Source organism: Lissotriton vulgaris, unplaced genomic scaffold (genome assembly GCF_964263255.1).
Source record: "Lissotriton vulgaris unplaced genomic scaffold, aLisVul1.2 SCAFFOLD_728, whole genome shotgun sequence".
NCBI classification, from domain to species: Eukaryota; Metazoa; Chordata; class Amphibia; order Caudata; family Salamandridae; genus Lissotriton; species Lissotriton vulgaris.
In genome coordinates, this window is record NW_028248620.1 from 436823 (window position 1) to 459342 (window position 22520).

At 51.9% G+C, this 22520-nt stretch overlaps 4 protein-coding genes across 4 annotated transcripts; 3 read left to right on the plus strand and 1 right to left on the minus strand.

The window, feature by feature from the left end:
• The first annotated feature begins 1098 nt into the window (after positions 1 to 1098).
• LOC147663900 (histone H4) lies at positions 1099 to 1442 on the plus strand. Its single transcript, XM_086950083.1, has one exon. It carries the CDS (start codon positions 1099 to 1101, stop codon positions 1408 to 1410), a length of 312 nt encoding a protein of 103 aa, XP_086806209.1. The 3' UTR covers positions 1411 to 1442.
• A 13633-nt stretch (positions 1443 to 15075) lies between these two features.
• Positions 15076 to 15799, plus strand: LOC147663901 (histone H1.01-like). The gene has a single exon (XM_086950058.1). It carries the CDS (start codon positions 15102 to 15104, stop codon positions 15747 to 15749), a length of 648 nt encoding a protein of 215 aa, XP_086806184.1. The 5' UTR covers positions 15076 to 15101; the 3' UTR covers positions 15750 to 15799.
• Positions 15800 to 16616: 817 nt separating this feature from the next.
• On the plus strand, positions 16617 to 17076 carry LOC147663902 (histone H3). Its single transcript, XM_086950088.1, has one exon. It carries the CDS (start codon positions 16646 to 16648, stop codon positions 17054 to 17056), a length of 411 nt encoding a protein of 136 aa, XP_086806214.1. The 5' UTR covers positions 16617 to 16645; the 3' UTR covers positions 17057 to 17076.
• An 836-nt stretch (positions 17077 to 17912) lies between these two features.
• On the minus strand, positions 17913 to 18406 carry LOC147663903 (histone H2B 1.2-like). Its single transcript, XM_086950074.1, has one exon. It carries the CDS (start codon positions 18356 to 18358, stop codon positions 17978 to 17980), a length of 381 nt encoding a protein of 126 aa, XP_086806200.1. The 5' UTR covers positions 18359 to 18406; the 3' UTR covers positions 17913 to 17977.
• Between the last annotated feature and the right edge of the window lie 4114 nt (positions 18407 to 22520).

Here is a 22520-nt window from a genome sequence, read left to right on the forward strand (position 1 = left end):
GCCCTGCATATAAATGTTGCCCCCGTCCCCAAAGCCCAGCTTCGAGTCCGATATCCATAATGTTTTTTCTAATAAAAATCCTATATTTATTTGGCATCTTTTTGGGGCAGACGACACAACCGGGCGCGAGATGGGGACCGTTACGGGATTGCAGGCGGCCAGACACAGCGGGGTGGTGCCGGTGAGGCCTTTAACGTGTGTTGGGCTCCATTAAACATGTCCGAGGCTTCTGTTCATATTGGGAGGGGGCGCTGAAAGAGAGGGTTAGGCGGGCCGCGGTCACAAGTAGGGGCCGGGAAGAGAGGTGCCTTGGGCTCGAGACGTGGACAGTGTTACGGGGTTGCAGGCAGTCACACACAGCGGGGAGGAGCCGGTGTGGGCTCCATTGAAACATGTCCTAAGCATCTGTTCATATTGGGAGGGGCACGGAACGAGAGGGTTAGGCGGGCCGCGGTCACAAGTGGGGGCCGGGAAAAGGGGTGCCTTGGGCGTGAGACTTGGACAGTGTTACGGGGTTGCAGGCGGTGTCACACAGCGGGGTGGTGCCGGTGTAGGGCTCCATTGAAACAAGTCCGAGGCTTCGGTTCATATTGGGAGGGGGCACCGAACGAGAGGGTTAGGCGGGCTGCGGTCACAAGTGGGGGCCGGGAAGGGAGGTGCCTTGGGCGCGAGACGTGGACGGTGTTACGGGGTTGCAGGCGGTGTCACACAGCGGGGTGGAGCCGGTGTGGGCTCCATTGAAACATGTCCGAGGCTTCGGTTCATCTTGGCAGGGGCACGGAACGAGAGGTTTAGGCGGGCTGCGGTCACAAGTGGGGGCCGGGAAGGGAGGCGTGTGCGTGTGTTTCACTGTGATCTGTGCACTGGCGGCAGCTGCTGAGCCAGCCCGCCATAACAAAGGCGGGCTGGGAGCCCGCTCTTTTTCAAACGGCAACGGCCTCTCCAGCCCCCGCTCCCTGCAGAGGGCGGGCCGGGGCCGGGCTCTCCCGCCTCACAGGGCGGGCGCTTGGACTCCCTCGCAGGTCCGCAGCTCCTCCATATAATCAGCCGGTGCGGGGCTGGAGCTATCACTTCTGCTCACAGCACCGAGAGGAGAACATGTCTGGACGCGGCAAAGGAGGGAAGGGGCTCGGTAAAGGCGGCGCCAAGAGGCACCGCAAGGTGCTCCGGGACAACATCCAGGGCATCACCAAGCCGGCCATTCGCCGCCTGGCGCGCCGTGGCGGAGTCAAGCGCATCTCCGGCCTCATCTACGAGGAGACCCGCGGAGTGCTGAAGGTTTTCCTGGAGAACGTGATCCGGGACGCCGTCACCTACACCGAGCACGCCAAGAGGAAGACCGTCACCGCCATGGATGTGGTCTATGCCCTGAAGCGCCAGGGCCGCACCCTCTACGGATTCGGCGGTTAAACACTCGACTTGCCCACGGAAAAAAAAGACCAAACAACCCAAAGGCTCTTTTAAGAGCCGACCACCATGTCTTGTGAGAGCTGGGTCTATGAACTATTATTCCCGCAGCGCAGGGCTCCTATCTAGGCCCCCACTCGGTCGGGAGGGGAGGATGGAGGGAACCCGGGGATTTGCTCCGCAGCCACTCTGCTCGGGAAGGCGGGTTCAGCCCGGCCCAGGGTCCGCCACCGTAGAGCCCTAAACTGGTAACCTAAGGCGGGTTCAGGGGACCTACATCATGGAGCCATGGACTGGGGACCTAAGGCGTGTGTAGCCCGCCCCAGGGTCTCTTTATCCTGAGGCCCGAAACTGGGTAGATAAGGCAGGTTTAGCACGGCACAGGGCTCCGCCATCATGGAGCCCTGGACTGGGGACCTAAGGCGTGTTTATCCCTGCCCAGGGGCCCGCCATCATGGAGCCCTGGACTGGGGACCATAAGGCGTGTTTAGCCCGCCCCAGGGTCCCGTTGTCCTTGGCCCCGAAACCGGAGAGATAAGGCGTGCTTAGCCCGGCCCCGGGGACCGCCACCATGGAGCCCTGAACTGGTAACCTAAGGCGGGTTCAGCCCGGTTCAGGGGCCCACCGTCATGGAGCCCTGGACTGGGGACCTAAGGCGTGTGTAGACCGCCCCAGGGTCCCGTTATCCTGGGGCGACGAAACTCGGGAGATAAGGCAGGTTTAGCCCTGCCCAGGGGCCCGCCGTCTTGGAGGCCTGGACTGGGGGACCTATGCCGACTATTAAGCCCCCACGTAGTGGGGGGTTACAGCACCAGAGCGGGAGACAAAGTTGGGGTTAACGCGGCGGTTCCGCCGATCGGCCATCTGGTCGCATGGCTCAGTGGGCCATCTGGTCGCACCGTTGTGCAGTGACCAGATGGCCCAGTGAGCCTGGCGACCAGATGGCCGGGCGGCGGAACGGCCGCGCTAACTCCAACTTTGTCTCCTGCCCAGGCTCTGTAAGCCCCCACTGCGTGGGGGCTTAATGGTCGATGAAGTCGAGTTCCCATGCAGGCCCATAGGAAGAGGCTGTGGCATCCTGATTCTTGCGGCGAACCAGCATGACCGTTTACGGGTCCCTGTGGGTCTTTAAGCACCCGTTTCAGTTTTTTTCTGTGTGGACAGTTTGGTTCAAGGGGACAATGGCACTACTTCTACCCAGGGCTGGGGAGCTCCGATTCGGGTAAAATTTTCGGTTTTCCCCCTTGCTGGAGGTAAGCAAAACAGAAAAAAAAACGATATATACAATTTTTTTTGTTTAATTCATTGTATACTAACTCTTCAGGTTCAAGGGGACAAAGTCACTTTTCCTACCCAGGGCTGGTGAGCTCCGATTCGGGTAACATTTCCGGTTTCCCCCCTTAGCTGGAGGTCGGCCCAAAAAAAAAAAAAAAAACCTACAAACACATATTTCTATTGTATTGTATTTTTTTTACTATATATAAACATTTTTTTTTTTTTAACTCTCTAGGTTCAAGGGGACAAAGTCACTGTTTCTACCCGAGGCTATGGAACTCCGATTCGGGTAACATTTCCGGTTTTCCCCCTTAGCTGGAGGTAAGCAAAAAAAAACTATATATACACTTTTTTTTTTAAATTGATTTTATACCAACTCTTTAGGTTCAAGGGGACAAAGTCACTTTTCCTACCCAGGGCTGGTGAGCTCCGATTCGGGTAACATTTCCGGTTTTCCCCCTTAGCTGGAGGTCTGCCAAAAAAAAAATACCTTCATTCAAAAGGTATTTTACATTATCAGATTCTAGCCTTCAGTGTCCCAAGCCCATTTCTAGCCTGCAGGCACAAAGTGGCTATTTCTACACAGGGCTATGGAGCTCCGCGCAGGGTGAGATTCACCCCTGTTACAGTATCAGCACAAGGCTGTGGGCCTGTTTAGTGATAATTGTAACATTTGGTTGAGTTCATCTTCAAAGGGATACAGTTGCTCCTACTAACCTTGGCTATGGAGCTCCGCGCAGGGTAAGATTTCGGGTTATACCCCTGGCTGGAGGTTTGATAAGAAAACACTTTACATGGTCAAAGTGTATTTCACCCCTTTATAGCATCAGGACAAGGCCTTGGGCCTGTCTCCAGCCACCTGTTTTTGTGATGCTTGCCTGCCTAGATGTGTGAAAACCCAACAAATCACATACACAACAGAGTGTATTTAACCCCTGTACAGTTACAGGGAAAGGTCTGCAAGGCCTTGGGCCTACCTCCAGCCTCCCGGCAGCAGTTTTAATGAATCTTGTGACATTAGGAGGTGTTAAGCTTCAAGGGGATGAAGTTGTACCTTCTACCCAGGGTTATGGAGCTCCGCGCAGGGTAAGATTTCAGATGTCACCCCTAGCTGGATGTGTGAATAACCAACACATTACAGACACCACAAAGTGTATTTAACCCCTTTACAGTTACAGGGAAAGGTCTGCAAGGCCCTGGGCATACCACCAGCCTCCAGGCAGCAGTTTTAATGAATCTTGTGACATTTGGAGGTGTTAAGCTTCAAGGGGATGAAGTTGTACCTTCTACCCAGGGTTATGGAGCTCCGCGCAGGGTAAGATTCGAGATTACACCCCTAGCTGGAGGTTTGAAAACAAAGCACTTCATATACTCAGCAAAGTGTATTTAACTACTTTGCAGTTACAGGAAAAGTCCTGCAAGGCATTGGGACTACTTCCAGCATCCAGGCACCAGTTTTGATGAATCTTGTGACATTTGGAGGTGTTAAGCTTCAAGGGGATGAAGTTGTACCTTCTACCCAGGGTTATGGAGCTCCGCGCAGGGTAAGATTTCAGATGTCACCTCTAGCTGGATGTGTGAATAACCAACACATTACTGACACCACAAAGTGTATTTATCCCCTTTACAGTTACAGGGAAAGGTCTGCAAGGCCTTGGGCTTACCTCTAGCCTCCAGGCAGCAGTTTTAATGAATCTTGTGACATTTGGAGGTGTTAAGCTTCAAGGGGATGAAGTTGTACCTTTTGCCCAGGGTTATGGAGCTCTGCGCAGGGTAAGATTCCAGATTTCACCCATAGCTGGATGTTTGAAAACAAAGCACTTCAAATACTCAGCAAAGTGTATTTAACTACTTTGCAGTTACAGGAAAAGTCCTGCAAGGCCTTGGGCCTACTTCCAGCAACCAGGCACCAGTTTTGATGAATCTTGTGACATTTGGAGGTGTTAAGCTTCAAGGGGATGAAGTTGTCCCTTCTACCCAGGGTTTTGGAGCTCCGCGCAGGGTAAGATTTCAGATGTCACCCCTAGCTGGATGTGTGAATAACCAACACATTACAGACACCACAAAGTGTATTTAACCCCTTTACAGTTACAGGAAAAGTCCTGCAAGGCATTGGGACTACTTCCAGCATCCAGGCTCCAGTTTTGATGGATCTTGTGACATTTGGAGGTGTTAAGCTTCAAGGGGATGAAGTTGTACCTTCTACCCAGGGTTATGGAGCTCCGCGCAGGGTAAGATTCCAGATTACACCCCTAGCTGGAGGTTTGAAAACAAAGCACCTCAAATACTCAGCAAAGTGTATTTAACTACTTTGCAGTTACAGGAAAAGGCCTGCAAGGCCTTGGGCCTACTTCCAGCATCCAGGCACCAGTTTTGATGAATCTTGTGACATTTGGAGGTGATTAGCTTCAAGGGGATGAAGTTGTCCCTTCTACCCAGGGTTATGGAGCTCCGCGCAGGGTAAGATTTCAGATGTCACCCCTAGCTGGATGTGTGAATAACCAACACATTACAGACACCACAGAGTGTATTTAACCCCTTTACAGTTACAGGGAAAGGTCTGCAAGGCCTTGGGCCTACCTCCAGCCTCCAGGCAGCAGTTTTAATGAATCTTGTGACATTTGGAGGAGTTAAGCTTCAAGGGGATAAAGTTGTCCCTTCTACCCAGAGTTATGGAGCTCCGCGCAGGGTAAGATTTCAGATGTCACCCCTAGCTGGATGTGTGAATAACCAACACATTACAGACACCACAAAGTGTATTTAACCCCTGTACAGTTACAGGGAAAGGTCTACAAGGCCTTGGGCCTACATCCAAGCTCCAGGCAGCAGTTTTAATGATTCCTGTGACATTTGGAGGTGTTAAGCTTCAAGGGGATGAAGTTGTACCTTCTACCCAGGGTTGTGGAGCTCCGCGCAGGGTAAGATTCCAGATTACACCCCTAGCTGGAGGTTTGAAAACAAAGCACTTCATATACTCAACAAAGTGTATTTAACTCCTCTGCAGTTCCAGGAAAAGGCCTGCAAGGCCTTGGGCCTACTTACAGCATCCAGGCACCAGTTTTACTGAATCTTGTGACATTTGGAGGTGTTAAGCTCCAAGGGGATGAAGTTGTACCTTCTACCCAGGGTTATGGAGCTCAGCGCAGGGTAAGATTCGAGATTACACCCCTAGCTGGAGGTTTGAAAACAAAGCACTTCATATACTCAGCAAAGTGTATTTAACTACTTTGCAGTTACAGGAAAAGTCCTGCAAGGCATTGGGACTACTTCCAGCATCCAGGCACCAGTTTTGATGAATCTTGAGACATTTGGAGGTGTTAAGCTTCAAGGGGATGAAGTTGTACCTTCTACCCAGGGTTGTGGAGCTCCGCGCAGGGTAAGATTCCAGATTACACCCCTAGCTGGAGGTTTGAAAACCAAGCACTTCATATACTCAGCAAAGTGTATTTAACTCATCTGCAGTTCCAGGAAAAGGCCTGCAAGGCCTTGGGCCTACTTACAGCATCCAGGCACCAGTTTTACTGATACTTGTGACATTTGGAGGTGTTAACTTTCAAAGGGTATGAAGTTGTACCTACTACCCAGGGTTATGGAGCTCCGCGCAGGGTAAGATTTCAGGTATCACCCCTGCCTGGATGTGTGAATAACCAACACATCTCAGACACCACAGAGTGTATTTAACCCCTTTACAGTTACAGGGAAAGGTCTGCAAGGCCTTGGGCCTACCTCTAGTCTCCAGGCAGCAGTTTTAGTGAATCTTGCGACATTTGGAGGTGTTAAGCTTCAAGGGGATGAAGTTGTACCTTCTACCCAGGGTTGTGGAGCTCCGCGCAGGGTAAGATTCCAGATTACACCCCTAGCTGGAGGTTTGAAAACAAAGCACTTCATATACTCAGCAAAGTGTATTTAACTACTTTGCAGTTACAGGAAAAGTCCTGCAAGGCATTGGGAGTACTTCCAGCATCCAGGCACCAGTTTTGATGAATCTTGTGACATTTGGAGGTGTTAAGCTTCAAGGGGATGAAGTTGTACCTTCTACCCAGGGTTATGGAGCTCCGCGCAGGGTAAGATTTCAGATGTCACCTCTAGCTGGATGTGTGAATAACCAACACATTACTGACACCACAAAGTGTATTTATCCCCTTTACAGTTACAGGGAAAGGTCTGCAAGGCCTTGGGCTTACCTCTAGCCTCCAGGCAGCAGTTTTAATGAATCTTGTGACATTTGGAGGTGTTAAGCTTCAAGGGGATGAAGTTGTACCTTTTGCCCAGGGTTATGGAGCTCTGCGCAGGGTAAGATTCCAGATTTCACCCATAGCTGGATGTTTGAAAACAAAGCACTTCAAATACTCAGCAAAGTGTATTTAACTACTTTGCAGTTACAGGAAAAGTCCTGCAAGGCCTTGGGCCTACTTCCAGCAACCAGGCACCAGTTTTGATGAATCTTGTGACATTTGGAGGTGTTAAGCTTCAAGGGGATGAAGTTGTCCCTTCTACCCAGGGTTATGGAGCTCCGCGCAGGGTAAGATTTCAGGTATCACCCCTGCCTGGATGTGTGAATAACCAACACATCTCAGACACCACAGAGTGTATTTAACCCCTTTACAGTTACAGGGAAAGGTCTGCAAGGCCTTGGGCCTACCTCCAGCCTCCAGGCAGCAGTTTTAATGAATCTTGTGACATTTGGAGGTGTTAAGCTTCAAGGGGATGAAGTTGTACCTTTTGCCCAGGGTTATGGAGCTCTGCGCAGGGTAAGATTCCAGATTTCACCCATAGCTGGATGTTTGAAAACAAAGCACTTCAAATACTCAGCAAAGTGTATTTAACTACTTTGCAGTTACAGGAAAAGTCCTGCAAGGCCTTGGGCCTACTTCCAGCAACCAGGCACCAGTTTTGATGAATCTTGTGACATTTGGAGGTGTTAAGCTTCAAGGGGATGAAGTTGTCCCTTCTACCCAGGGTTATGGAGCTCCGCGCAGGGTAAGATTTCAGGTATCACCCCTGCCTGGATGTGTGAATAACCAACACATCTCAGACACCACAGAGTGTATTTAACCCCTTTACAGTTACAGGGAAAGGTCTGCAAGGCCTTGGGCCTACCCCCAGCCTCCAGGCAGCAGTTTTAATGAATCTTGTGACATTTGGAGGTGTTAAGCTTCAAGGGGATGAAGTTGTACCTTCTACCCAGGGTTATGGAGCTCCGCGCAGGGTAAGATTCCAGATTTCACCCCTAGCTGCACGTTTGAAAAGAAAGCACTTTACATACTCAGCAAAGTGTATTTAACTCATTTAGAGTAACAGGAAAAGGCCTGCAAGGCCTTGGGCCTACTTCCAGCATCCAGGCACCAGTTGTACTGATACTTGTGACATTTGGAGGTGTTAACCTTCAAAGGGTATGAAGTTGTACCTTCTACCCAGGGTTATGGAGCTCCGCGCAGGGTAAGATTTTAGGTATCACCCCTGCCTGGATGTGTGAATAACCAACACATCTCAGACAACACAAAGTTTATTTAACCCCTTTACAGTTAGAGGGAAAGGTCTGCAAGGCCTTGGGCCTACCTCAAGCCTCCAGGCAGCAGTTTTAATGAATCTTGTGACATTTGGAGGTGTTAAGCTTCAAGGGGATGAAGTTGTACCTTCTACCCAGAGTTATGGAGCTCCGCACCGGGTAAGATTCCAGATTTTACCCGTAGCTGCACGTTTGAAAATAAAGCACTTTACATACTCAGCACAGTGTATTTATCTCCTTTGCAGGTCCAGGAAAAGGCCTGCAAGGCCTTGGGCCTACTTCCAGCATCCAGGCACCAGTTTTGATGAATCTTGTGACATTTGGAGGTGTTAAGCTTCAAGGGGATGAAGTTGTCCCTTCTACCCAGGGTTATGGAGCTCCGCGCAGGGTAAGATTTCAGATGTCACCCCTAGCTGGATGTGTGAATAACCAACACATTACAGACACCACAAAGTGTATTTAACCCCTTTACAGTTACAGGGAAAGGTCTGCAAGGCCTTGGGCCTACCTCCAGCCTCCAGGCAGCAGTTTTAATGAATCTTGTGACATTTGGAGGTGTTAAGCTTCAAGGGGATGAAGTTGTACCTTCTACCCAGGGTTGTGGAGCTCCGCGCAGGGTAAGATTCCAGATTACACCCCTAGCTGGAGGTTTGAAAACAAAGCACTTCATATACTCAGCAAAGTGTATTTAACTCCTCTGCAGTTCCTGGAAAAGGCCTGCAAGGCCTTGGGCCTACTTACAGCATCCAGGCACCAGTTTTACTGATACTTGTGACATTTGGAGGTGTTAACTTTCAAAGGGTATGAAGTTGTACCTTCTACCCAGGGTTATGGAGCTCCGCGCAGGGTAATATTTCAGGTATCACCCCTGCCTGGATGTGTGAATAACCAACACATCTCAGACACCACAGAGTGTATTTAACCCCTTTACAGTTACAGGGAAAGGTCTGCAAGGCCTTGGGCCTACCTCTAGTCTCCAGGCAGCAGTTTTAGTGAATCTTGCGACATTTGGAGGTGTTAAGGTTCAAGGGGAAGAAGTTGTACCTTCTACCCAGGGTTGTGGAGCTCCGCGCAGGGTAAGATTCCAGATTACACCCCTAGCTGGAGGTTTGAAAACAAAGCACTTCATATACTCAACAAAGTGTATTTAACTCCTCTGCAGTTCCAGGAAAAGGCCTGCAAGGCCTTGGGCCTACTTACAGCATCCAGGCACCAGTTTTACTGAAACTTGGGACATTTGGAGGTGTTAAGCTTCAAGGGGATGAAGTTGTACCTTCTACCCAGGGTTATGGAGCTCCGCGCAGATTAAGATTCCATATTACACCCCTAGCTGGAGGTTTGAAAACAAAGCACTTCATATACTCAGCAAAGTGTATTTAACTACTTTGCAGTTACAGGAAAAGTCCTGCAAGGCATTGGGACTACTTACAGCATCCAGGCACCAGTTTTACTGATTCTTGTGACATTTGGAGGTGTTAACTTTCAAAGGGTATGAAGTTGTACCTTCTACCCAGGGTTATGGAGCTCCGCGCAGGGTAAGATTTCAGGTATCACCCCTGCCTGCATGTGTGAATAACCAACCCATCTCAGACACCACAAAGTGTATTTAACCCCTTTACAGTTACAGGGAAAGGTCTGCAAGGCCTTGGGCCTACCTCCAGCCTCCAGGCAGCAGTTTTAATGAATCTTGTGACATTTGGAGGTGTTAAGCTTCAAGGGGATGAAGTTGTACCTTCTACCCAGGGTTATGGAGCTCCGCGCAGGGTAAGATTCGAGATTACACCCCTAGCTGGAGGTTTGAAAACAAAGCACTTCATATACTCAGCAAAGTGTATTTAACTACTTTGCAGTTACAGGAAAAGTCCTGCAAGGCATTGGGACTACTTCCAGCATCCAGGCACCAGTTTTGATGAATCTTGAGACATTTGGAGGTGTTAAGCTTCAAGGGGATGAAGTTGTACATTCTACCCAGGGTTGTGGAGCTCCGCGCAGGGTAAGATTCCAGATTACACCCCTAGCTGGAGGTTTGAAAACAAAGCACTTCATATACTCAGCAAAGTGTATTTAACTCCTCTGCAGTTCCAGGAAAAGGCCTGCAAGGCCTTGGGCCTACTTACAGCATCCAGGCACCAGTTTTACTGATACTTGTGACATTTGGAGGTGTTAACTTTCAAAGGGTATGAAGTTGTACCTTCTACCCAGGGTTATGGAGCTCCGCGCAGGGTAAGATTTCAGGTATCACCCCTGCCTGGATGTGTGAATAACCAACACATCTCAGACACCACAGAGTGTATTTAACCCCTTTACAGTTACAGGGAAAGGTCTGCAAGGTCTTGGGCCTACCTCTAGTCTCCAGGCAGCAGTTTTAGTGAATCTTGCGACATTTGGAGGTGTTAAGCTTCAAGGGGAAGAAGTTGTACCTTCTACCCAGGGTTGTGGAGCTCCGCGCAGGGTAAGATTCCAGATTACACCCCTAGCTGGAGGTTTGAAAACAAAGCACTTCATATACTCAACAAAGTGTATTTAACTCCTCTGCAGTTCCAGGAAAAGGCCTGCAAGGCCTTGGGCCTACTTACAGCATCCAGGCACCAGTTTTACTGAAACTTGGGACATTTGGAGGTGTTAAGCTTCAAGGGGATTAAGTTGTTCTTCTACCCAGAGTTATGGAGCTCCGCGCCGGGTAAGATTCCAGATTTCCCCCCTACTGCACGTTTGAAAAGAAAGCACTTTACATACTCAGCACAGTGTATTTTTCTCTTTTGCGGTTCCAGGAAAAGGCCTGCAAGGCCTTGGGCCTACTTCCAGCATCCAGGCACCAGTTTTGATGAATCTTGTGACATTTGGAGGTGTTAAGCATCAAGGGGATGAAGTTGTACCTTCTACCCAGGGTTATGGAGCTCGGCGCAGGGTAAGATTTCAGATGTCACCCCTAGCTGGATGTGTGAATAACCAACACATTACAGACACCTCAAAGTGTATTTAACCCCTTTACAGTTACAGGGAAAGGTCTGCAAGGCCTTGGGCCTACCCCCAGCCTCCAGGCAGAAGTTTTAATGAATCTTGTGACATTTGGAGGTGTTAAGCTTCAAGGGGATGAAGTTGTACCTTCTACCCAGGGTTATGGAGCTCCGCGCAGGGTAAGATTCCAGATTTCACCCCTAGCTGCACGTTTGAAAAGAAAGCACTTTACATACTCAGCAAAGTGTATTTAACTCATTTAGAGTAACAGGAAAAGGCCTGCAAGGCCTTGGGCCTACTTCCAGCATCCAGGCACCAGTTGTACTGATACTTGTGACATTTGGAGGTGTTAACTTTCAAAGGGTATGAAGTTGTACCTTCTACCCAGGGTTATGGAGCTCCGCGCAGGGTAAGATTTTAGGTATCACCCCTGCCTGGATGTGTGAATAACCAACACATCTCAGACAACACAAAGTGTATTTAACCCCTTTACAGTTAGAGGGAAAGGTCTGCAAGGCCTTGGGCCTACCTCAAGCCTCCTGGCAGCAGTTTTAATGAATCTTGTGACATTTGGAGGTGTTAAGCTTCAAGGGGATGAAGTTGTACCTTCTACCCAGAGTTATGGAGCTCCGCACCGGGTAAGATTCCAGATTTTACCCTTAGCTGCACGTTTGAAAATAAAGCACTTTACATACTCAGCACAGTGTATTTATCTCCTTTGCAGGTCCAGGAAAAGGCCTGCAAGGCCTTGGGCCTACTTCCAGCATCCAGGCACCAGTTTTGATGAATCTTGTGACATTTGGAGGTGTTAAGCTTCAAGGGGATGAAGTTGTCCCTTCTACCCAGGGTTATGGAGCTCCGCGCAGGGTAAGATTTCAGATGTCACCCCTAGCTGGATGTGTGAATAACCAACACATTACAGACACCTCAAAGTGTATTTAACCCCTTTACAGTTACAGGGAAAGGTCTGCAAGGCCTTGGGCCTACCTCCAGCCTCCAGGCAGCAGTTTTAATGAATCTTGTGACATTTGGAGGTGTTAAGCTTCAAGGGGATGAAGTTGTACCTTCTACCCAGGGTTGTGGAGCTCCGCGCAGGGTAAGATTCCAGATTACACCCCTAGCTGGAGGTTTGAAAACAAAGCACTTCATATACTCAGCAAAGTGTATTTAACTCCTCTGCAGTTCCTGGAAAAGGCCTGCAAGGCCTTGGGCCTACTTACAGCATCCAGGCACCAGTTTTACTGATACTTGTGACATTTGGAGGTGTTAAGCTTCAAGGGGAGTAAGTCACACCTTCTACCCAGGGTTAAGGAGCTCCGCGCAGGGTAAGATTTCTGGTTATTCCCCTGGCTAGAGGTGTGAAAAGAAAACCCTTCACATGGTCAATAAAGTGAAGTGCACCCCTTTACAGTATCAGGACAAGGCCTGCAAGGCCTTGTGCTTGTTTCCTGGCTCCGGGCACCAGTTTTACTGATGCTTGTGACATATGCAGGTTTTCAACTTCAAGGGGATGAACTGGCACCTACTACCCAGGGATATGGAGCTCAGCGCAGGGTAAGATTTCAGGTTTCACCCCTGGCTGGAGGTGTGAAAACAAAACACTTCACATGCCCAATGAAGTGTATTTCACCCCTTTGCATTATCAGGAAAGGCATGCAATGCCTTTGGCCTATTTCTAACCTCCAGGCACCATTTTTTGTGACACATGTAACATTTGGAGATGTTAATCTTCAAAGGGATACAGTTGCTCCTTCTACCCAGGGCTATGGAACTACGCGCAGGGGGAGATTGCAGGTTTTCCCCTTGGATGCAGGCGGAGAGGTAAAACGCTTCCCTCAAATCCAAGGGGAAAGGCTGCAATCTTACCCTATGCCGAGCTCCGTAGTTCTGGGTAGAAGGAGTGCCATTGTCCCCTTGCAGCTGAGCACATCATAATTTCACAATTATCACTAAAACGTGTGTTTGGTGAATAGAAATGTGCCCATGTCTCTGCAGGCCAAGGCATGATATTTCAAATGGGTGCATGTACCTTTTAGGCTAGGTGAAGTGTTTTCATTTCTTCACCTCCACCCGTGAGGGAAATGTTGAATCTTGCCCTGCGTGGAGCTCCAAATCCCTGGGTAGAAGGAGTGACTTAGTGCCCTTGAATCGGAAAACCCCATAATGTCACAAATATCACTAAAGCAGGTCCCTGGAGGCTAGAAATGCCCCAGTGCCCTGAAGGCTCTATTCTGATATGGTGACTGTTTTTTTGTGCAGTTTTGGTCCATGTGAAGTATTTTATTCTTACACCTCCATCCCAGGGAAAGGCGTGAAATCTTTCCCTGTGCGGAGCTCCATATCTCGGGGTAGAAGGACTGACTTTGTCCCCTTGATTCTGGAAACCTCATTGTGTCAGATATATTACTAGAACAGGTTCCTGGAAGCTAGGAATGGGCCTGGGTACCTGAAGGGTAAGATCTGAAACTGTGAATGGTGTTCATGTACGTTTTGGACTATGTGAAGTGTTTTCTTTGTGTTTCCTTCTACCTACATATAAGGCGAAACCCTGTAATTAGACCTCAATCAGGCTGCCATGCGCAGAATCTGATTTGTGGGCACAGGTCGCACTCTTGACATCCCATTTGATTCAGGAGTGGTCCCCACCCCAGCCATCGAGCTCAATACAACAGTGATAGTCAAAGGCCTCACTCTGTAGTGTGGGATGTATGTTGTAACAATCAGATTGCGGTACATTACATTGCTGTTTTAGGGGCTTTCCACGACTTGCGCGGGAGGGCGCTCTACACTCAGGAATAGTATGATTTACTATTCCAACTCCAGCCTAAGTAAGGTAGGGAAGGTGTTGGAATTGCAAATCGCACTATTCCTTAGTCTAGTGCGCCCTCCCGTGCAAGTCGTGGAGAAGACTTGCGTTGTAAATGCAGCGATCGAAATGTACAGCGGTGTTTTGACCGCGTTGTTATGGTCGGGTCCCGTCCAAAGATGTCACCTGAGATGTAAACCTAACTCCAGCTGTGAAAATCAGCTCAGCAGAGGGCCTCCGTGCAGGTACTGGGGTCACCGTTTCAGGTGCATTCACACCCTCTGCTCTCACTCTGGGTGCCATTAAGCATGTAGGTCTGACTCGGCCGCCTGCCTCTATGGTGTCACTGTGTGTTTATTATGTTTACTGTGCCCCCGTCTCGTCCAGCTCGGTGCTTGGCAGTGAATGCCCTCGGCCTGCATGTGAAGCTACCAGCGCGCAGCCGCCTTGTGATGCCCGTGAGTCTTGATGCCGGACCGTGCCCCGCTGCTTGTGAAAGTCCCCCCGGCTGCCCCGGAGCCTTGGGTGCCACAGCCGAGGGTGCAGGCGCGCGGCGAGGGCCCCCCTGGCCCCCGGGGGGCCGGGTCTCTCTGGCGTTGTCTCCGCTCCCCGCGCTCGGCCGGCGGAGCCCTGTGTTACTTCGGCCCGGTGCAGGAGGCGCTCCCCGCGGCCCCCGGAGCCCCATGGTGACTCCACTTGGCCCGCTCCCTGCAGGAGGCCCCTCCCGCCCGCGGGCCGCCGCTCCCGGCCTCAGAGCGCGAGGGTGGACCGGGGAAAAGGGTCCCGGAGCCCGGGATTCCGGTCACGGAGGCGTCAGCCACCGGGGGAGGGCAGAGATTCACGGCGGATTGCAAGCCTCTGTGGACGGGGTCGGCTGAAACGGGGGCGGGCACGGGAAGGGGCTGAAGCTGGGCTTCTTTTCATGTGTGCACGGGAGCGTGTGTTTAACGGATTGTGGTTTAAAACTTTGAAACTCCGATGGTAGGAAACACAAATGTCAGCTCGGAGCAGAGAGCCGAGTGCGCCTCGCACAGCCCTCTCTCCTCGGGACCAATCAGGGGCTGGCTCCTCCCTATATATGCACGGGGCTCGGGCCGAGGTACATTTCCGTTCTGTGACAGCGTCAGCGTCGAGACTTGCATAGCAATGGCAGAAACCGCTCCAGCCGCCGCGGCTCCTCCCGCTGAGGTCGCCCCCAAGAAGAAGCAGAAGAAAGCAGCGGGGGCCTCCAAGGCCAAGAAGCCTTCCGGTCCCAGCGTGTCCGATCTCATCCTGAAGTGCGTGACCGCCTCGGCCGAGAGGAAGGGAGTCTCCCTGGTGGCCCTGAAGAAGGCGCTGACCGCCGCCGGCTACGATGCGGACAAGAACAAGAGCCGCGTCAAGGTCTCCCTCAAGAGCCTGGTCAGCAAAGGCGCCCTAGCTCAGCTGAAGGGCACCGGGGCCTCCGGATCCTTCAAGGTGAATAAGAAGCAGCTGGAAGGTAAGAAGGCGGCCAAGAAGTCAGCCTCCAAGACCAAGAAGCCAGCCGCCAAGAAAGCAGCCCCTGCCGCCAAGAAGCCCAAAAAGGCTCCCGCGGGGGTCAAGAAGAGCCCGAAGAAGGTCAAGAAGCCAGCAGCAGCCAAGAGCCCCAAGAAGCCCAAGGCTGCCCCCGCCAAGAAGGCTGCCAAGAGCCCAGCGAAAGCCAAGGCGGCGAAGCCCAAAGTAGCCAAGAAAAGCCCTGCCAAGGTAGTCAAACCCAAGGCAGCCAAGCCCAAAGCAGCGAAGCCCAAAAAGGCAGCGCCCAAGAAGAAGTAAGGGCTTGCACCGAGACACTGCAAACACAACGGCTCTTTTAAGGGCCACCACCCTGTCTAGAAGAGAGCGTGTTCATCCCCACCTTTGCACCCACCCAATGCCCCACTTCTCAAAAATAAACAGCACAATACATCCATAGCGCACCTTTCCACGCGCGAGTGCCGCGTGTGATCTTGGCCATATAAACGGCTCTTTCGGGGCTGCGTGGATTGAAATCGGTATAACATAATAAATAAGGGGGTCTGGGAGTTATAAGACCTCCGTTTATAATACATGTGCAATAACGTGTGTGTCTCGGTGCTTTCACTGTCCCCGGGCAGACTCGAAATAGTGTCTGCATAAAGCAGACGATTGTGCACTTTCAATCGAGCAGCAGGTAACGGGGGAGTGTTCCAGGGTGAGCAGGGGCGGGTAAGAAGGGGGTCTGGGAGTCATAAGACCGGGGTTTATTATAAACGTGTGTGTGTGTGTTGGTGCTTTCACTGTACCCGGGCAGACTCGAGCGCAGGTAACGGGGGAGTGTTCCAGAGTGATAAGGGCAGTGTGCTTATGACATCTCGGGCTCCTCTCCCGGGGGACCTGGGTCGAGTCGTCGGCGTGACTAGTAGTGGATGGACGGACACGGAGACAAAGGCTGGCCGAGGCGCGGGCTCCGGCTCCGGCTCCAACTCACGTCATTCAACCGGAGGCTTCTCTTTTATCCACAGCTCATTGGACAGCTAGGCTGCAGCCTCCCGTTCAGTAACCAATCGTTGTACACCGCGGGCTATTTTTGAACGTGGGGCGGTCTCTTCAGCCAACCAGAGCAGCCCTCCGTCTATGAGGGCATAAATAGAGCTCTTTCCCCGGTAGACGCCATTCTTCCTCGCTCGTCGCTGAGAGAAACCGCTCCCGCCATGGCCCGCACCAAGCAGACAGCCCGCAAGTCCACCGGCGGCAAAGCGCCCCGCAAGCAGCTGGCCACCAAGGCAGCCCGCAAGAGCGCGCCTGCCACCGGCGGAGTCAAGAAGCCTCACCGCTACCGGCCCGGCACCGTGGCTCTCCGCGAGATCCGCCGCTACCAGAAGTCCACCGAGCTCCTCATCCGCAAACTGCCCTTCCAGCGCTTGGTGAGGGAGATCGCCCAGGACTTCAAGACCGACCTGCGCTTCCAGAGCTCCGCCGTCATGGCCCTGCAGGAGGCCAGCGAGGCCTACCTGGTCGGGCTCTTCGAGGACACCAATCTGTGCGCCATCCACGCCAAGAGGGTGACCATCATGCCCAAGGACATCCAGCTGGCCCGTCGCATCCGAGGCGAGAGGGCCTAAGGGGACAGACCGACCCGAACCACCACCACAACGGCTCTTTTAAGGGCCACCACCCTGTCACCTTTGAGCTTCTCTTATCTGCCATGGTTTGGTCTACAGGTTAAGGAGGAGGGGCTGTGAATACCACGAGCACCGGGCAACTTATACCGCTTCTGGGGAAACCAGAGCACTCGGTGTCCACAGTGCACAAACACCTCTTCCACGTGCCCTTCATTTGAAGCGTTGTTTGGGTAGAGGGTTGTGGTAGGGATCCGCGGGTCACAAGCCACCGCTTTTGGGCATCTGTGCTCCCGGTACATCGGGTTCTGAGAGTACCACGAGTACTGGGCAACGTATACAGGCTCTGGGGGTCACCAGTGCCTTCCGTCTTCACAGTGCACAAAACACCTCGTCAATGTGCCCGTCATTTAATGGAGGCAGGGATTCGCTGGTCACAAGCCAGCGCTATGAGGCATCTGGGCTCCCGGTACATGGGGTTCATGTGTCTGATTTCGGTAGCGTTTGCCCCGGGGCGGATTGTAGCCGTTCCCCTGGGTCTGGAAATACAAACACAACGTTAATTAAACAAGCACACATTAAAGCTGCTCGCCCATAACATGGAAAGCAAATTGCCCGGGAGTAGCTGTGTCAACTGCCAGCAGGTTTATTTAACATCGTTACATTACAGTGCATGGGTGGCACTTGGTCCCAAAGAGGGCTCATTCATATAGACATGTTTATTGAAAGGGGCAAAACGGGCTGCCTGCTCCAGCGTCCCTCGGTGTGCAGCAAACCCCGGGAGAGCGGCGCTTTCTGCGCTCAACATTACCCCGATTAAAAACACATATTCTTCTGTCATACCAGAGTTACATTAGCTCTTAGGGGAGGAAGTGGTTGGCCCTTAAAAGAGCCGTTGTGTTCGTTGGGGTGCGCCTGGAAGCCTTACTTGGCGCTGGTGTACTTGGTGACGGCCTTGGTGCCCTCCGACACGGCGTGCTTGGCCAGCTCTCCGGGCAGCAGAAGGCGGACTGCGGTCTGGATCTCCCGTGAAGTGATGGTGCGCCGCGAGTTGTAGAGAGCCAGTTTGGAAGACTCGCCAGCGATGCGCTCGAAGATGTCGTTCACGAAGGAGTTCATGATGCCCATGGCCTTGGAGGAGATGCCGGTGTCCGGGTGCACCTGCTTCATCACTTTGTAAATGTAGATGGCATAGCTTTCCTTCCTGCTCCTCTTGCGCTTCTTCCCGTCCTTCTTGGGCGGCTTGGAGAGCGCTTTCTTGGAGCCCTTCTTGGGAGCCGGCGCGGACTTGGCTGGTTCAGGCATGGTCGGCAATCTTTCACTGCGTGCTGTGGAGCCGAGAGAAATGAAGTCTACGTGCCCGGCACTTGTATATATAGGCTGGGCGTGCAAAGCAGTCTTCTTCCCGGCTCTCCCTTCTCATTGGCAGGCATAGGCCGGGCCCCCAGTTCCTAGTGTGATGCGGTTCTGGGACTCTGATTGGCTTAACAGAAGCTCGCCTCCCTCCAATGAGAAGTACTATCAGCGACTAGCTGTCAACCAATCAGACGCTCCCGAAGTCTTTATATTACCGGAGTCCAGCAGGAAGAGCAGTGATCGATCGATCAGTCAGATTCGACACCGATGTTTGGTTCTGTGACGATCGTCAACGCTGATGGCAGCCCCTGATTAGGGCTCTCCCCCTCCCCTCGCTCCTCGCTCCACGCTCTCTCCCCACTCCTCCAAGGGGCTGGGCCTGCGCTCCCTGGCTTGTCCGGGGCCAGGCTGCGCACCAAGGAGGGGACGGAGAAGTGGTCGCCCCTACCCAGCTAGCCTCTCGTGGGTGCTCGGACGTCGGAGCTGCGCCCCGGCCGCCATTTGCTTCCAGGATCGAGACGGCCCCCAGAGGACTTGATCAGACCAGCGGATTTGCCGAGCCGACCACGGACGACTGCATCAGCTGATTCCAGAAACACAGTAGGCGCCATTTTCTATCCTTTGTGATAGATCTGGCCTTTTTCATTACTTTAACAGCTTTACACTGAATTTCGTTTTTCCTCGCTCTGCTTGTTGCTTGTTACTTTTGCTGCTACTGATTGCAATTTGACTTGCTGAGCCCTGCCTGACTGACTAATTTCCTTACTTTGTAATTGCTGCGCTCTGATTGCAATTTTGCATTGCTGCACTGTGTTCAATCCATTTCCAAAACGTGATAATAATTACAGTTTGTGCCTTGTAATTGTAATTGCTGCGCTCTGCTTGTAGAATCATTTCCACTGCCAGATTGCTTTGATTTTACTTTTCAGATTCCAATTTGCTCGCCTGCGCTCTGCTTGCCTGCTTAAAATTTGCGCTGCTTGACTGATTTTATCACTCCGAATACAGCCTAATTAGCCGCGCTTTACTTGATTTATCTTGCTCATCCCTGGCTTGACCGGGGCCAGGCTGCGCGCCAAAGAGGGGAAGGAGAAGGGCCACCCCTTAACTCCCCCATCCAGCTGCACCAATTGATCATGGAGGAAGACATGGCTCAACCCAGCTCTGCCACCGAAGATGACGGGCAATGGCAGATTAAAGCGAAGAGGGGACGCGACTCGTGCCCAACATCACCAGAGAAAGCATCAAAGCTTGCCCGCCCTCCCCCTGCAGAAAGCGCAATTCCAACCTCAAACCGTTATATGGCTCTCGGAAATATCCAGGACAGGGACGCCCCCCTGCAAGACCCCAATACTACTGAGCCTGAGACCTCTCCAGCCCCCACCAAGCGACTAAGGATCCCACCCATCATCCTGAAGAACCTAACCACCCACAAGGCCCTGGTGGGGATACTGGATGAATACTGCGCCTCCCCCTACACAATCAAGCCCAGGCAGGACCATGCCAAGATCATGCTAACCACCCCAGAGGACTACAGGTGCTTGACCGACATATTTACCGCCCAGAAAATGGAGTATTACACCTACCCAATGACCACTGCAAAAGCCCAGCGCTTTGTAATACGGGGGCTTCCAACAAACGCATCACTTGAACACATCTCTGGGGATTTATCTGACCTAGGCCTTCCAGTCAAAAATATTGCGCAGATCACCTCTCCAGCGGATAAGAACAAGAAATTTCCCCTCTTCGTTGTGACCCTGTCAGCGAGCCACGATGGGAAGCCAGCTGACCTCTCGGGAGTCACACGTCTCTGCGGCTGCGTCATCACCACAGAAGCACCTAGAGGGAAACGAGGACCAATCATGTGTTACAACTGCCAGCGCTTGGGGCACACCTCTGCCTTCTGCAAGCAGAAGCCAAAGTGCGTACGCTGTGGAGGAGAGCACACCTCCAACCAATGCACTAGGAACCGGGAAACCGAACCAGCAAAATGCGCCAACTGCACAGGACCACATCCAGCAAGCTACCGCGGCTGCCCCTACCTCCAGAAGGCAAAGAAGGAAGGCCAGCGCCAACCCCCACAACCACAAAAAACTTCCCCCCACTCGACAACGACGGGTCAGGGGCCAAGGAATACTCACAGACCCGCAATGGCACACAGGATCTCAAATGGAAATCAAACCAACAGCCATAGCAGCGCGTGTGTGGATGGAAGATCATACGCAGAAACAACTAAACCCAAGCAGGACAGCCCAGCGCCACCTACCGCCCCAGCATCACCTACCACCCCAGCACCAGCGACCACCCCAGCACCATCCTGTGAGTTAGGCTCAGCCATCAACTGGCAGGAACTCATCGCGAAGATTGCAAAAACAGTCGCAGACCTGAACATCCACCCAATGGTGACAATGGTGGCGAACCTTATCGCCGGACTTTTCCAGGGCGAAGAAAACACCAGCAATGGCAGCAAAATCTAAAAGAAACTCTCTCTTCGTGATGTGGAATGCTAATGGCATTCAGAAGAAAACTGCAGAACTCCTGCACCTGATGGAAACCATGGACATGGATATAGCGCTTATTTCCGAGACCCACCTCCAAGGAAGCCAGAAGCTCAACATAGCAAACCACAGGGTATACCGCACAGATCGCACCACTGGAGCCAAGGGCGGAGGAACAGCGGTGATAGTCAGCACAAAAGTGAAGCACCACGAGATCTCTCTACCACCAGTCGGGAGCATTGAAGCAACTGGCATACAGATCCAGACATCTGCAGGCCCGCTGCGGCTGATCGCTGCCTACTCACCCCCAGGCAAGCTAGCCCCAAAGGACCTGGATGCTTTATTGGACCCCAGCATCCCAACACTAATTGGAGGTGACCTCAATGCTAAGCACAAATGCTGGAACTCTCGGACGGGAAACAGCAAAGGACACGCCCTACTTGCCCACTCAAAGAAGGAGGACTTCGTAGTGGCCGGCCCAACTCAACCAACACACTATCCAGGATCTGCACTGCACAAACTGGATGTTCTGGACATTGTGGTCATGAAGAATCTCTCCCAGTCTATGGAGCTTGAAACCCTAACAGCGCTGACATCCGACCACAACCCAGTGTTGATCACAGTTGGAGACGTACTTGAAGACCAGCAACAGGGCACCAGGCACAACTTCAAGAAGGCGGACTGGTGCCTATACAAGAGATGCCTGGAGGAGACACTGGTCCCTGGTCCCCTACGCAGCATTGAAGACATTGACCAGGCAGTCCACCACCTCACAGCCTCAATCCACACAGCTATTGCGCGCAGCACTCCAGAGCAGAAACTCCAACGATGCTCTATCTACGATCTCCCAAAGGGCATCAAGCAGTCAATAGCTGAAAAGAACAGAGCCCGCAGAGAGTGGCAGAGGAACCGCACCCCCGACCTGCTGAAGAAGTATAATGAGCTGACAAGGCAGCTGAAGATACAAATAAGCCAGCACAGAGGTGAAAAATGGGAAGCAGCTACAGCTAACCTAAAGGACTCAGACAACTCTCTCTGGAGAATGACCCGACGCCTGACTGGGAAGAAGGAGCCAAACCCACCGATCCAAGGGAAGACTCACCTGGCATGCAGCAACAGGGATAAGGCTGAGGTCTTCGCTGACACGCTGGAGGAATCCTTCAGGCCCAACCAGGCAAGCAAACTGGCAACAGAAGTTGAGCAAGAGGTCGCCATGCATCACCAGGAGCACCCACCGGAAACAGAAACTGCACACATTGAGGAATGCTCAATGGGCGAATTACTGGCCCTGGCAAAAACACTGAAAAACGGCAAGGCACCAGGGAAGGACGGAATAGTCAACCAAGCCATCAAGATGCTCCCAGATAACGCAGTGGATCACCTTGCTGAGATATTTAACGCGTGCATGCAGCACCAGTATTTCCCAAACGCCTGGAAAGAAGCAAGAGTCGTCGTATTCCCCAAGGCTGGGAAACCACTGCGAGACCCTGCAAACTACCGCCCCATAAGTCTGCTATCTGGCCTATCAAAACTCTTCGAAAAAGTTATCCTTGCCCGTCTCGTTGATTTCGCGACAAGCAACAACCTACTTGCCAAAGAACAGTTTGGGTTCC

Coding starts and splice junctions, on each gene's coding strand:
- LOC147663900 (XM_086950083.1), top strand. CDS start 1,099: ATGTCTGGACGCGGCAAAGGAGGGAAGGGGCTCGGTAAAGGCGGCGCC.
- LOC147663901 (XM_086950058.1), top strand. CDS start 15,102: ATGGCAGAAACCGCTCCAGCCGCCGCGGCTCCTCCCGCTGAGGTCGCC.
- LOC147663902 (XM_086950088.1), top strand. CDS start 16,646: ATGGCCCGCACCAAGCAGACAGCCCGCAAGTCCACCGGCGGCAAAGCG.
- LOC147663903 (XM_086950074.1), bottom strand. CDS start 18,358: ATGCCTGAACCAGCCAAGTCCGCGCCGGCTCCCAAGAAGGGCTCCAAG.